The 15,452-nt window shown below is 41.1% G+C and overlaps 1 protein-coding gene across 12 annotated transcripts in view; it reads right to left on the bottom strand.

The window, feature by feature from the left end:
* The window catches only part of Ambra1 (autophagy and beclin 1 regulator 1), a 179,414-nt gene that overhangs the window by 20,964 nt on the left and 142,998 nt on the right, over positions 1 to 15,452 (bottom strand). For 11 of the 12 annotated variants that reach the window (XM_040284424.2, XM_078046110.1, XM_078046111.1 and 8 more), the window contains 2 exons: positions 12,717 to 12,905; positions 10,982 to 11,136 (listed from right to left, as the gene is read on the bottom strand). In XM_040284424.2, the coding sequence (XP_040140358.2) occupies positions 10,982 to 11,136; positions 12,717 to 12,905 (344 nt within the window). Of the gene's footprint in view, positions 1 to 893; positions 8,888 to 10,981; positions 11,137 to 12,716; positions 12,906 to 15,452 lie in introns of those variants that run through there. The other variant, XM_078046113.1, reaches the window with a different exon arrangement.

Genomic DNA, 15,452 nt, shown 5'->3' with positions numbered 1-15,452 from the left:
TGCTGCTGCTGTTACCAGGAACCAGCATCTGGAATGTCAAAAAGGGCCTATGAAAAGAACATAGCTGGGCATGCTTGTAATTCCAGTTACTGAGGAGGCTAAAGCACAAAGAGTTGCAAGTTTAAGGCCAGACCGGCCTAATCAGGAAGACCCTGACCCTATCTCAAAATTAAAAGGGCTGAGGATGGAGCTAAATGGTAGAGCTTGTGCACAAGGCCCTTGGTTCAATCCCCAGCAATGAAGAAAAAAGAGATTCAGAAAGCAATATTCATAAAATGAATTAGGGTGTCTTATATACAGACACACACATGTATTTTTTCTGAGAAAGGGTTTCTCTATGTTCCTAGACAATTCTGATTCATGAGCTCAAGTGATTTTCTTGTCTCAGCCTCTCAGGTGCATGCCTGGGATTACCATCATGTACAACCATGCCCAGCTTAATAAATTCTGATAAAATTAAAAAAAGGGGAGAAAAGTAAAGAAGTAATAACTGAGCTAAGGATTCACTCCATAATTTATACAAACCAAGTGACAAACAGTCCTAGATTTGAGAATATGGGCAGATGTGCCTTGGGTACCTACCTACCTAAAAGGCCAGGACTACCTCCAGAATAGAGAAGACACAGTATCTAACACACACACACACACACACATATACGCACACACACAGACAATCCTGTAATGAGTAATTTTCCAGGGGCTAAGAAATGTGCCTGGTAGCTAATGGCACCCTTCCAAAATGTCCTTGCTATGTGGTCCTGACATTGATATAGATATATGTAGATATGGAATTGGATATGGCTTGAGACTTAAACCGACTTCCCTGTGGGTGCTACATAAGAACATCTTATGCCTTCCCTGTATGAGTCAATTCTAGTTGTAACAATTAAATCTTTGGTCTAGCAGAGGAGACTATTTAAAAATAGAGTTCAACAGAATTTATAAACTTCTATACCAATTTTTGAGAATTAGTATAGCTCCTTGATCTGTGTATAATCTCCTCCTTGTACATACATATTGACAGTAGCTCTGAGCAAATTCATGGACTGCTCTCCTCCTGACCTCATTGCTGATGACCCACTCAGATGGCAATACAATTCCTTTCCATTTGCACCCAACAGATCATGGACCTTTAAATCCAGAAATGGGTGTGTTGGCTTTATTGTTTCTTTGCCCAGAAGATAATCAATGGTCTTTGTCCAGTGTATAGGTTACATAGTTAAATACAATGTGGAGAATAGACTAAAAGGATAATGTGCCCATGATCAAAAAACCGTGGCTGGGATTACTTAATCTGTTTAATTTTCCTCTCTCAAATGACATGCGTGCATATACACCCAGAGTTAGGGAGGGATGACTACTGACTTCAAAGGGTTCAACTAGGGGAGCTATGGTTTGAGGCCTGTCTCACAACAGAATTCCCCTAAAACCAAACTGACTTATTACAGGGAATGGGGCAGAAGGGCTAGAAAAATGACTTGCAAGAGGGAAAAACAAAACAGTAAAGTGCTAGTAAATCAGATGCTTACAGGTTGTGCTGAGTGTTTTGATGGGAGTCAAAAAATAACACACACACACACCCTCTTTTCTAGAAATTTTCCAGACCAAGAAAGAAGTAAACAAGTCTTTCATATGTCACAAAGTTACCTTTCATTGTCTGTTGCTGCAGAGGGAGTAACAGACAAATACTACCAATTTGCTTCTTATTTTAGGAACTTGCTTTGGGGACATAACTCCCAAAAGGTCAATAAGGGAAATGAACCCAGTTTAGGAGACAAGATTGCAGAGGAATTGGAAAGAAGTAATGGTTGAGATACACCATTGCTCACACCCCACCCTGCCACTTGCTAGCCACTTGACAACTTCTGAGGCTGCAGGAGTCATGGGGAACATAAGATTTGTTGTCCTTGGGCTATGCCTCACCCCACCCCCTACCAATTAAAGTCCTTAAACAGCGCTGAAAGGGCAACTCCCAAGGGCCCACCTCCTGCAATGTTTGGGTATTAGGCTAAATCCTGCTTTGTGGCAGTAAGCCAGAAAATGTCCTGTGAAGATCAGCTGCCTCCAGAATTCCTGATAAGCTCTTGCTTGTTCACTCTCCTCCAGTGTGGGCAGGACAGAGGGAGATGAGGGTAAAACACACAGCGGGAATGGGAGCCCAGAGAGTGCAGGATAGATAGCAATGACTGATTCTTAGGTTCTAGAGGCCAGCTGGACCCGGTGTCTTTATTCCATACATGTCTGCAACATAAGGGCCCTACAGCATTAAGAATCTGGCTCATTCGGAAAAGCACCCAGAAATGTGGTTTCGATCCTTTCCCTAGTCAGAGTTGAACAGTTCTCAATACATCTCACCAAGGGGAAATAGATCTCACAATTAGTCAGCCAGGGAGCCGAGAGACTATCCTGGCAACACCTTTGCTGATACAGATTGTTAAGTAGCCCCAGCTACTCCAAACCATTTATGGTTTCACCTACTAGTCTTTCCAGACTCTAGTCTTTCACTAGAGTGAACTGTGAGTTTCCTCCCAGATTTCAATGGGGACTGGCTCTGTAAATTCAAAGTTCATCAGTACTAACAAGAAAGAAGATCCAAGATAGTGTTAAGGATTACCCTAACCTTCATCTAAAGGCTCCCAAAATACAGCTTAAGTAAAGGTTTCCTTAACATAAGTCAGGTGCCCTGAAGCTCCCCAGATGATATTAAGGACAAAAGTGTCTTGACAAATTTGACCTCCCATGAGGTACAACACCAAGTTCTATTACTCTAGAGGAGGATTATCAGGACCTGGGGACCCTCTGTGGGGCTGGATACAAAACAGAGCTGTGGATTCATGTTAGAAGAGTTCTGGTTTCACCTGTCTCAGCTTCAGCTTTACCCTGGTATATGACAGATGCTGACAGCCACCTCCTTCCTGTCCCAAGAAGACTGTTCTAATTTCTGTAACATCTATGAAGGAAATTAGAATCAATATGCTGGAAGGAACAGATTTTTTAGAGTCAGTGCAGACTCAGCACATCAATAGGGAATGAGTCAGGTCACCAAATCTTTATGGTTCTGATGAAGAGAAGAAAGATAATGATCCCTCCTCTTCTGGGGTCCAACACAATCTCTTGTATCACTTGCCTCTCATCCCTAAACTTTAACTAATAGGAAGTAGGAGCAAAAGAAGACATTTCAAAAAGAAAGATTAAAAAAAAAAATGTCTGTTTCTTGTTCAAAGACAGGCTGGAAAAGAAAGAGAAGTTAGTGGGAAATCTTTCTCTCTATCCCTTTAAAACTCAGAGAAAAAATGTATTTCAGCTCTCAATGAGATGCTTTCTCTTCTACTGCATGCCAATAAAACTCAGACCATTAGTCCAAGCAGCAAACTGCACTGCTCAGATTAGATCAGAGAAGAAAACATTGTGTGGTTGTTTAATTTACATTTATGAATCCCATCATTTGAAAAGGTAAAACCTTACAGGGATAGAAAGAGGTCTATGGCAAATGGCATATCTCATTTATAAGACAATGGAAACTGGTTGGAGGAAGGTGACTAGAAATGGAGGTTGGAAGGGCCATGGGAGAAGGTGAAAGTCGGGGGCTATGAGTAAGAAAGGAACTAGGAACTGTGAAGAGGTAAAATGTTTCTTGGGTAATGCTGGGAATTATTGGAAGCTTTAAGTTTTCAAGACGGGATACCTAGAAGAGAATTAGCTGTCCTGGAAGAAGGGTTAAAAAAAAAAAATCAGAGACAGCTAACCTTTCTAGTGGAAATGGATGGATACTCACAGGCTAAGAAATACACATATCCCATTGGAGGCTGGGGAGAGACACTCATTGTTTCTTCCTTTTGAACTGTTGATTTGTTTAGCTTCATAAATGCTTGGAGTTTCTTCATCCCCAGGAAAACCTGATTTTCTAAAAAGTTTTTCAGAAACTAATTTTATTTATTACCTCAAAGTCTTCCTTTTTTTTGTGTAGTGCTGGGGATTGAACCCAGGAGCACTTTATCATTGAGCTGCATTCCCAGACAGGACCTTGCTAAATTGCTGAGGCGGGCTTTGAACTTGTGATCCTCCTGCCTCAGCCTCCTGAGTCACTGGGATTAAGAGGTGCATGCCAACACACTCAGCAAGCCTTCCTTATATTCTATTTGGGGTTTATAACTTGCAGAATGTTAATCCAAATTTTTTTGCATATTTTTGTTTTTTGGTGTTGCTGGGGATGGAACCCAGGGCCTCCCACTTGCTAGGCAGGCAATCTACCAATTAACTACACTCCAGTCTGGTCTGGCTTTTAAAGTGGTTATTTGAAAACAATTCACTTAATTCTCCCCCTTTCATTCATTTGAAACAGGAACAAATCTGCTTAGATCACACTTGTAACACCAAAAACAGAATGGTGGAGCAAATGTCTCTTTTTCTTAATTCTTTGTACTTTGTTGCTATGTATAATTTACTGCCTTAAAGTAATTTCTAGCCAATCAAATCAGGAGATTTGTTGAGACCTCTAAGCTTTGTTTTAGTTCATTTGTTCCTCATAGAGATTCCAAAGATAAAGATCTTCCTTCTTCCCTCCCTCCCTTTTGTTCAATATTGGGGATAGAAACCAATGGTGCTCTACCACTGAACTACATCCTGAGCCCATTTTATTTTTTATCCGGACAGAGACAGGTCCCATTAAATTGCCCCAAGTGGGCCTTGAACTTGTGATTCTTCTGCCTAGCGTTCTAAGTCACTGGGATTACAGGTGTGTGTACCTGCCTTGGTATAACAATACTCGGCTTTAGATCTCATGGTCATTTTTTCAAACTGCCATCTAGCCTGGTTGCTGGTAGTGGCAGAAACTTGTCCCAGGACCTGGTTCTTTTTCTGGGTACCACCTATAATGGCTCAATAAACAAATGCTTTTATTTCAGAGCTTCCTAGGTCTCAAGAGTGTTGGCCTAACATCCATGGTAGGGGTGAAATAACATTTTCTCAAGTAAAATGCAGTATAGACTCCACTCTATTAAGAGGACACAGGAAAAAGAAATTGTCAGAGCTATATGAATCTGTCATGGAAAAATTTGCCTAAAACTAATGGCTTTGACTGCAGTTGGAATGTTATTTTTAATTTTGTATCTTACCCTCTCCCTTCCCTGACAAATTGCATCCCAGACACCTCTTACGTCTCCCATTCCCCTCCCCCTTTCCCTACAATGTTCTGAAGAAAGGAACTTTTTGAGGATAGATGCTTTGTACCACATCTCAGAAGTCAACTTTAAGATAATTGCAGCGGAAGCAGCTTTTAATCAACTGACAGGCAGCTTTAAGAAAATTAACGAGGACAGAATCTTAGGAAGGAGTAAATCACTTCTGATAACAAAACTGTCTCTCTTTTATCCCAATCTCCCCTTGAAGAAATAGTACCCTTCCAGGATGCAAAAATAAAACATCTTTATTTTTGGTATTTGCCTCCCTCAAGGCCAGACAATTTTAAAAGGCAGCTCAGTTCCTTTAGATTTCTGACTACTCTGGATTCAACTAGAGTTCTGGGTCACTTTTGAAAATTAAACTCTTAAAATCTAGGGATGATTAGGATTATATCACAAGCTAAATTCAAGGGCAGGGAGGGAAGGAGTCATAGTGAAGATTAGATATTGAAGAGTAAAGATAGGACAGGTCAAAAGAGTTTATAAATATGAAGTTATATAAACATTGGTCAGGGCTGATGGCACCAGGCAACCATCCTGCCTCAGGATCTATAGTTGTGGTAATTTGAGTACTCTGGATACCAACACTTTTCTATGGTTCATTTTAATGAACTTTTAATAGTCTGCATAACAAGGCTATGTGATGTGATGATGGCTATGAAACAGTAAAATTAAAAGCAAGCCAATGCATGTTTCCTTATGGTCAGGATGACACTAAAATACTCATTAATAGGTATCTGATAGGATATCCCATCCAAGGATAGTAGTGAATTGAAAAGGGACTCAAGAAATAATCCTTCTAGAAGCCAGGTGTGCCAGGTGTGGTGCTACATGCCTATAATCCCAGCAGCTTACAGGAGGATCACAAATTCGAGGACAGTCTTAGCAACCTATCGAGACCCGTCTCAAAATAAAAAATAAAAAGGGCTAGGGATATAGTTCAGTGGTAAAGCACCCAAGGGTTTAATCCTTGGTACTTTTTTAAAAACTTGTATTAAAAAAGGAAATACTCCTTCAGACAGGGAAGGGGCTGAAGAGAGATGAAGATATTACTGCTTACACTTTGGGCAAAAAGAGTTCTGCATTCCTGCATGGAAACAAATAGATATGGGCTTCCAGTTCAGAGTATGAGTAAAGTCAATTGTGGGCAGGCAAGAATGTTAACCAGAACTGGGAGAAGGCCTCATGGCACTAGTCCTTATGCTCCTCAAGGTCCCATCAATGAAATGCTAGCATAAAAGCTCAGGAGCAGGAGATACCCCTACATTTCATAATTGTCTAGAAATCTAAAAGATCTGGTGACTTGGACCCAGGGAAGTAAACCAGATGATAGCCTATTGCTGAAAAGCAGAACTCTTAAGGGCAACAAGGGAGGAGAAAGGAAGGGAAAGGGAGAGGGGAAGTGAAATGGAGTCTTTAACACCCCCTCCCAACTATAGATCTTTTTGGGCATTACTCAGGCCTTGAATACATTTTTATCACAGAGCAACAAAGTTTCCAATAAAACTGAACCTATGTATGTGAAGCTTTGCCTTTAAGAACACAATGTTGTTCCACGGAGAAGGGGGAATTAGACTACTTTTTGTCCTAGAACTTCTCCCAACAAAGTCAAATGATGGTGTCCGTTTTCAACAATTAGGCCAACAAAATGACCAGAGAGAAAAGTAAACCAGAACCTGTGAGTTGAGCTCCTAGTGCCTCAAGGATCTGCAGGGTTTATGCAATGAGGATCCTTTTCCAATTTTTTTGTTTCTTTTTATTTTAATAATAAAAATATTTTATTTATTATGTGGTGCTGAGGGTCCAATCCAGTGCCTCACACATGCTAGGCAGACACTCTACTACTGAGCTACAACCCCAATTTTTTTTTAATATTTATTTTTTAGTTTTAGGTGGACACAATATCTTTATTTTGTTTTTATGTGGTGCTGAGAAGCGAACCCAGTGCCTCATGCATACTAGGCGAGCGCGCTACCACTTGAGCCACATCTCCAGCCCCCCCAATTCTTAATAAACCATTTTTATGCCCACAATCCCCACCTGCTGGAGAGGGGGTGGTATATATATCTGGAACAAAGAGTACCTACCTGTTGATTCCTGTGATGAAAGCACTAATCCTTATTCTTGCTTTCTAGCTCAAAATGTGCTTACACTGCCCACCTTATCCTGCCCCTGTTGATGACTTTTGGCCCATCCCTAAGTAACATATTACTTATTGCACTACAACCTGAATAGTTGGGTATATAACTATTTCTGGCTTCATTAGTAATTTTGTATTTTTATTATGCTTTCACTTGGTTACAACCAAAGTTATTATAATGTGCAAGTTGCCACTATTTTAGAAAATTAATTGCAGTTTTCTGTTACAATATTGTGCCTGTTCCAATTAGAAAATGAAAGCCGTGAGGAACATAGGCAGTTTAATGTTTTGAGAATTCAGCAAAACTTCAGCTCAGCAGTCTCCAAAGCCTAACTTGAAACAAAACAGAAATTAACAAAAAGCCCTCACTGGCTCAAGTGAAAGGGAGTCAAACAGAAGACTCTGAGTCATAGAAAGCAGCGTATCTAGACTAGAGGAATTGTTGTCAAAGGACAGGGAGAAGGGAGACAGAAAATAAATGTTGCGTTGATTTCTCCTGGTTTGCCAATATTATTTGCCAATAAGGCTGGTCTGTCTCAGTAAAGAGAAGGGGAAGACTAAAAGGACCCTGGCTTGTAGAAATAAGGATAAAAATTAAAATGAAAAAACATGGGAAAGAAAAGACTCCTGCACATATGGACAGATGAGGGAGAAACCTGGAGAGTAGCAACAACTGGGAAAAGATGGGTCACAAGGTGCGGACAATCCAAAGGCTGAATCTGGTAGGAAAGAGAACACAACACTATGCCTGCAATAAAATCAGCAGAGGATTAAAGCATCACATGCAAAAAACCCCAAGCTAAGTAACTCTGAGACCCTGGTTATCTCTACCTTGCTGTTAAGGCTGAGGGCAAAAAACTAAAACAAAGGAAAGAAGATATTAAGAAAACTAGCTCTCAGACTTAAATGTGTACCAGAATCATCTAGAAAAGTTGTTTTAATAATACAAATACTGCTCCCATTCTTTTATGACTTGAGGTCTGAGGTGGATCTATATTTTAACAAGGACCCCAGTTTGAGAAGCACTGATCTAGAAGCCTGAAGAAATGCTTAGAATAAGTGCACCAAGGTTAATTAACTGCAATTAGTAATTCATTCTGGAAGAGTTTCACATGGGATTGTGTAAGAATATCTCTTAGGGAGATATTCACTTAGTGGGAATTAGAATAAATCAATACCCTGGAGGATGTTCTCCTGGGAATGGATATTGGCCCAACAAGTTTGCTTCTCTGAACATTACCACAGTGACTTCCAAGAGGTAACACCAAAGAGAAGGGAATACTGGGAAGAGAAGCGCTAGAACAAGTCTCTTACCCACACAAGTATTCCCTCAAGGTCAGAGTTGCCATTAGGGATGCAGACACCACTAACCCTTAGCTGTGCAGAGGGAGATACTGTGCAGTCCATTAAATCCTCACTCTCTGTTCTAAACAAAAGTTCACTGGTGCCTTAAGCAGTGGTGTAGCATAGATATGCACACAAGCTGCTGTCTTCCTGATCATCAAAGAATAAATTCAGGAACATCTGTTGGTGCTTCGGTGCCCCTGGGCATGAGAGCAGCCAGGACCTGGAAAACCAAAAGCCTTTCTGTGACATGGGTTTAGTCAGACTGGGTAGATACAAAGTTTGCCTTCTTGAGATGCCTTGATCCTGTCTTTCATGAGAGAAACATTTCTCAAACAGAAACTTTTTCTAGCTACTTTAGCTCCCTTGCCTAGTGGCAGATGGTACCTTCTGAGAATCAAATATTCTCCCTGGGAAGTCTCAGAAATAGCTCTTTTCATGAGGCATACAGCTGGCAGGTTGCCATGAGCCCCTTAGCAGGACAGCAATGGACTGAGTGGCTTACCACCTCTCCTCAGCAGAGTCCTCCAATAGCATTCCCTTAGTTGCAAGCCAGTATATGACAAAAGATCCCACCATCTTAGCTTCTACTATATAGTTGTTGCCCTTAGCCAGATGTTTTGGGCCAGGATTCTAGGTGGTGAAGGGCAGATATCAGGTGCTTTTTTACTTTTCACAACTGCTAACAATAAGCCAAGACATGATTAACTAAAATTCAACTTCCATTCCCTAATATTCAGAGAAGAAAAAATCTTGACAAACTTCTCTCCTTTACCCAATGCCAAGTATTTTCAGAGTCATATGGAATTCAAGAATCAGAACTTTCCTATTGTATGACTGTAAGGGCAGTGACTGCCTTGTTTCTGCCCCTTTCAGAGGCTTGCAGAGATAGGGTGTCACTTGTCACTGGTTTTCCTAGTTACCACCTATGTTAATGAGGATGATTTCCTTGAGATTCTCTTTTCATTCATTCAGTTGCTACTAAATGTCAGGTTCTCTATCAGGCACTTAGACTTCAAAGAGAGAAAACAGACATGGTCTCTGCTCTTGAGATAAATTTAAGTTAACAGACCAAAATGAAAACTGGTAAATGCAGTTGGTGTGATGAGTATTAACCTAAGAACATGTGTAGGTACAGTGGTTGCACAAGGAGTAAGTGATTAGTTTTATATAAAGGAAGGTGCCTGAGAAGGGGAGGAGCTCATGGGCAGTTGTAGATGCCTGAGACAAGGACATTCAAGGTTAAAGTGCCCTGGAAAGAAAATGCCTTATCAAATTTAAGGAGCTTGAAAAGCAGTTCAGCATAATCAGCTAGAATATATTAAAAGGAGTCAGGGAGAAGAGGCTGGAGAAGCAAGGACCACACCAGGCTACCACTATCTCTAGAATTTTCTTAAAACAAACCAAAAACCCTTCCCATTCGAGGCATTCAACAAGCATCTATACACAGAGCACTAAGTAGGGATCCTGGGGGATATGCCCCTAAAGAGCTTATACTACACCAAATTGGGCAAATTAAACATACACAGCACATGACTGAAGAAAACAGAAAATACACCAACATGTGCATCAAACTACAAATAACACAAACTACACAAGGACTAAGGGAATTAATTCACAGGTTCTTAAGACTGAAGCAGAGCTTAAATATTATCTAATTAGAGAACTGTTCAAATGCTTCACTCCCCTTCACAAAATCCTAGCCAAATGAGCTCCCATGGGATATGGGAAGCTCAACCGGGCACATTAATTTGGCTGAGTTCAAAGGCCACTAACCACACAATTTGTCCAGAAAGTTTTTATGGTAATACAAGAGAGGTATACCTTAGACAAGGGACAGCCCTAAGCAGGGCCTTTTCTGGTGAAATGCATGGTACAATTAAGCACAGAAACTGACTACAGTCCTTACCCTCCATCACAGTTATGATTTCAGGGTATATGATCACATTTTATAGTGTGTGTTCTCAAAAAAATTTTTTCACTTAATAAGCATAAATATCACATTGAGTCCTTTATAGATCTCCATACTTAAAGTTCCAAGTTGAGGTAAGAATGTCTTTTAAATTTATTCTTTCTCTGAAGATACTCTTAGGCCTCTGGGGGACTAGCTCACTATCTAGGGTGTCAGAAAACCCAGTCCAGAGCTCCCCAAAGTGAGGCCTGCTAGTCCTGAATGGACTAGACTGGGGCCCTTCTTTACTGCTTCAGACCATGACAGTTCCACTTCCAGTTGGAAGAGCACAGCATGTGTATCCTTCACTACCCTGCCTAGCCTAGGGAAGCTGTATATAATGCAGACACATACAATGGCACTCACCCTCATGGAGGTCTCGCCACCATGGGCCTGTTGCAGCCTGAAGACCTGGGCCACCATGTGCTCTGTGGAAGGGTGCAACAGGATTCTTCGGGAGGCCAAGCCCACCATTACGTACCGGCCCATCGGGGACAGACTCACTGAAATGGCATTGGGACCTGAGGGCCAACAGAACAGAGAAACATTTCCCAGAGTTCTTGCCATTTCAAGGAAATACACTCCTAGTCTTTTTTTCAATCTTCATAATGGTTTGCTCATAGGGTTGTAGTGAATAGTAAAATGAGAAGGCATACATGTATTGAGTACTGTCTGATATATAGAAAGTTCTTAATAAATGTTAACCATTGTTACCATGTAACCACATTAAAATATTGGTATCAGTCTATAAATATTGTTTTGAAATCTACTTTTTCACTTAATATATTATGAATGTTTCTTTATTATTAAATATTCTTCTGAGAGCACTTTTTTGTTTATCTTGGCTCTGGCGATTAAACCCAGGGACATTTTACCACTGAGCCACATCCACAGCCATTTAATTTGAGACAGGGTTTTGCTAAGTTGCTGAAGCTAGCCTTGAACTTGCAATCCTCCTGGTTTCAGCCTCTGAGAGGTTTGTTTGCTTTTTTTTTGGTTACTGAGGATTTAACCTGGGAGCATTTAATCACTGAGTCACATCCATAGCCCTGTTTATTTAGAGAAAGGTCTAAGTTGCTTAGGGCTTTGCTAAATTGCTGAGGCTAGCCTAGAACTTGCAATCCTCCTGCCCCGGCCTTGCAATTATTGCCATGTGTCACTGAGCCTGGCCTCTGAGAGCATTTTTTTTTTTTTTTAAAGAGAGAGTGAGAGAGAGAGAGAGAGAGAGAGAATTTTTAATATTTATTTTTTAGTTCTCGGCGGACACAACATCTTTGTTGGTATGTGGTGCTGAGGATCGAACCCGGGCCGCACGCACGCCAGGCAAGCGTGCTACCGCTTGAGCCACATCCCCAGCCCTCTGAGAGCATTTTTAAGGCTAATTGTATTCTATCCTATTATTGCATCATCATTTGTTTAAGCAACTCTAAAAGAACTCTTAAAGCAATAATCTTACATTTTTCTGTATGATAAAAAATACTGCTGTGAACATCCTTGTATGTAAATCTTTGCACAGGATTTTAATTCTTTGGAAGTAGGATTTCTGGATCAAAGAGCACACATATTTGGGGTTGGGGCATTTTTTGGGTACCAGGATTTAAGCCCAGGGGTGCTTAACCAGTGAGCCACATCCTGAGTCATTTTTAATATTTTATTTAGAGACAGGGTCTCACTGGGTTGCTTTAGGACCTTGCTAATTTGCTGAAGCTTTGAACTCACGATCCTCCTGCCTCAGCCTCCTGAACCTGGGATTATAGGTGCGCACCACCATGCCCAACCTTTGGGGGTGCTTTCAAAGTCAAATTGCCTTGCTATATGTGTGCTCAGTTCCCCACACTATGACCAAAGCACTCCTTTCTTGCTCCCAGCACCATAACAGGAGCATGCTTGTGATTCTACTGTGGTAGAGAGGACTCTTATTATTATTCTTCAATGCTACTAGACAAGATTCTTGCAAAGCAAGCTTTCTCTGGCTTGTGCCCTAGTGAAGGTAGGGGCAGTGAGTGACCATTACTTTCTCCCAAGCCATGCCTCACCTAGGAATTCCCATGCCAAGGCACCAACATCCCTCTGTCATTAGGTTGGGCTTCCTATCCCTTACCAAATCGCTTGGTGTAGAGCATTTCACCCAGGTTGTGGGGGGCCAGAGAGTACACTGCCAGGATGCCTTCATCAGGAAAGCCCCTCTGGCTGCTAGGAATGAAAGCTGCCAGGAGCTGGCCATCTGCAGAAATGTCACAGCTGGCATCATTGTAGATCTTGCAGTTCTGCACCAGCACATTCACGGAAGCTGCAACACAGAAAGAAAGAAAAGAGGAAAAGAAACTCTGAGTGTATGCTGTAAAAAATTCGGAGACAAAGAAAATTTGGGGCCTTCCCAAGAGCCTGAACCTTATCTATAAAAATGCTATACAGGATGCCTTATTATTCAAACTGTCAGGGAACAGGATACATGAGAGGCAATAAAGACATCTTTCCTACCACTTCAGTAGACACTACAGGATGCCCACAATCACAGTCACCTACTGAGTCGTCTTAGTTCATACTTAGGAAACATCACTTGAAGATCAACTAAGGAAAACTTACTAAAAACTTTACCAGAGAACTTTCCCAAACTGTTATTGTCCAGGAGATCAAAACCAACACAAATGAAAACACAAACCCAGTGACTCCAAGGAAAAGCAGAAACAGGTAGAGTTTTCAAGCATGGGAATCCTACTCAACACCTGCTCTGTGATCTCGGGGAGGGAAGTGGTCTCACCAATTTGTGCTGTATTTTCTTTTTTAAAAAATTGTATGTGTGTATATACACACACAGTTGTTGATGGACCTTTATTTTATTCATTTATTCATATGCGGTGCTGAGAATCAAACCCAGTGCCTCACACATGCTAGGCAAGCACTCTACCACTGAGCCACAACTCCAACTCTTGCTTCGTATTTTTCTTTGCACTAATCCCTAACTTCACAAAGTGGGGATAAAGAGAAACAAAGCCCAGTCCTGGCTGAATGGCTGGGCTCCTTTTGTTTCTCACTAGGCTCTGTCTTTTTCCATATTGTGAACCAATGTAATGTACACAGGAAGAACTAGTCTGCACTTCGCAGTTACTCAGACTAAAGCATAGCACTGGCCAGAGAGCAGGCTCAGGCTGTTAAGGTAGCAGGATGGGGGCTGAGGGCTTGTTTGTCTGTGAAAATCCATTCCACATGATAGGACACTGAGATGTTAGCCAGCATGGGGAATGTACCTGCAAGCCTGGTACTGGTTTGCATTTGAACCCCTCTGCAAGTCCTACTGTGTGATTTCCTGCCAGGATGAAGTTTCTTATCCTTGATGTGAGATGGAACATGATACTTCATGGGTACTGGCAGAACAGAACAACAAGCTTCTCTGGGCTTTCTCTCACTTAGATCTAATGCACGCAAAGTGACTTTCTATTCTGTCTCCTATTTGAAGGAGATATTAATTGTCAGAGGCATTATGGTTAAAAAAAAAAAAAAAGGCCAAGCTTAGCTGCCCTCACCAGGTTCTAGGTGATTTGCTCCAGTAAGCAGACAGGACTGGGAAGTCAAGAGCAAGTTTTCCTAGGAAATCAGCCCAAGGAAAATAAACAAAGAATTGATTTTCCAGGGTGCATGGGATCAGAGACTCAAAATAATCGCAAAACTCTGCATTTGTTCCTCTTTCCCTGTGTGTTGCTTATGAAGCTACAGAGATGACAGTAAATCAAAAAACACACGAGAACACATTGACTCGCTGTTGTGCCAACTCTCGGGGGCTGACACCTACAGCACAATTACACATAAAACTGAGAAGGGACCACAAGGATGGTTCTGTTTGCTAACTAATAAAATAATGACATCCAAATACTCATGCTATCACCATTAGGCCTCTACTGCTCAACTCCCAACCCACCATCTGCTCTAGCCTGTATGGCTAGATTTATCTAGTTAGCACTAGGACCGTCTGCTCCTGATACAGGGTCCCAAACCTTTTGCCAAAAACATGACAATTTCCTTTTCCTCCTCTGTACTAACACATGATGCCAGTTGGGGACACAGAATCAAAATGACTGTGGGAAGCTTCAGGAGTGAGTTCATTTTGGTTTTTTAATCTTGAGGTTGGTGTAACCCTCAAAAACATTAAAAAAAAATTAACAATTTAGAATTGTACTAACAAAGGCAGGGGGAAAGAGAAAAGTACCCAAAATATTAATCAGGACATGACAATAAATAGGGAAGAAGGGACCCTATGGATTCCAAGACAGCTTTGCAGCTACCATTTTATCTACCCTTAATGTAGATAAAGTTCAGTGGGTACTTTTTGCTCTTTTGTCCTGCTGTTACATAGATCTCTCTCACTGGGTGTTAATATGTATTTTGGTCAAATGCAAAAGCGTATAAAGACCCTCAAAGTTCTCCACCAACACACACACAAACACTCACAAAAGTTTCCAACTGTTTACAGGGATGAAAGGTGAAGAGAAAAGTGTATGTGAGGTTTTCCTTCTTCTGGAAAGTTTGGCTTGAAACTCCTAAAAATTGGGCAGATGAACAAAAGCATTTTGTCAGCCTCAATTTCAGGAATTGTGCTTGTATTTCTATTACCTAAAATTTGCCCCTTCCTTCAATGCTACCTATTTTCACATATGTTCCAGGTTATTATGGTGAGCTGAGAGACATGCAAATGATAAATAAAAAGAGAATGCTGAAAATTATAACAGATTCTCTAGTGGCATATTTGGTTTCAGGAATTTTGCAGCTAGTGATCCAGCTGTACTTCTACAATAATGAAGGGGCTGTGACGGGCACAAAGTGATTTGGTAGCTGTATTACA

The sequence above is a fragment of the Ictidomys tridecemlineatus genome, chromosome 4 (genome assembly GCF_052094955.1).
Source record: "Ictidomys tridecemlineatus isolate mIctTri1 chromosome 4, mIctTri1.hap1, whole genome shotgun sequence".
Lineage (NCBI taxonomy): Eukaryota > Metazoa > Chordata > Mammalia > Rodentia > Sciuridae > Ictidomys > Ictidomys tridecemlineatus.
Note: the sequence above shows the minus strand (reverse complement) of the source record. Positions and strands in the feature narration are given on the sequence as shown.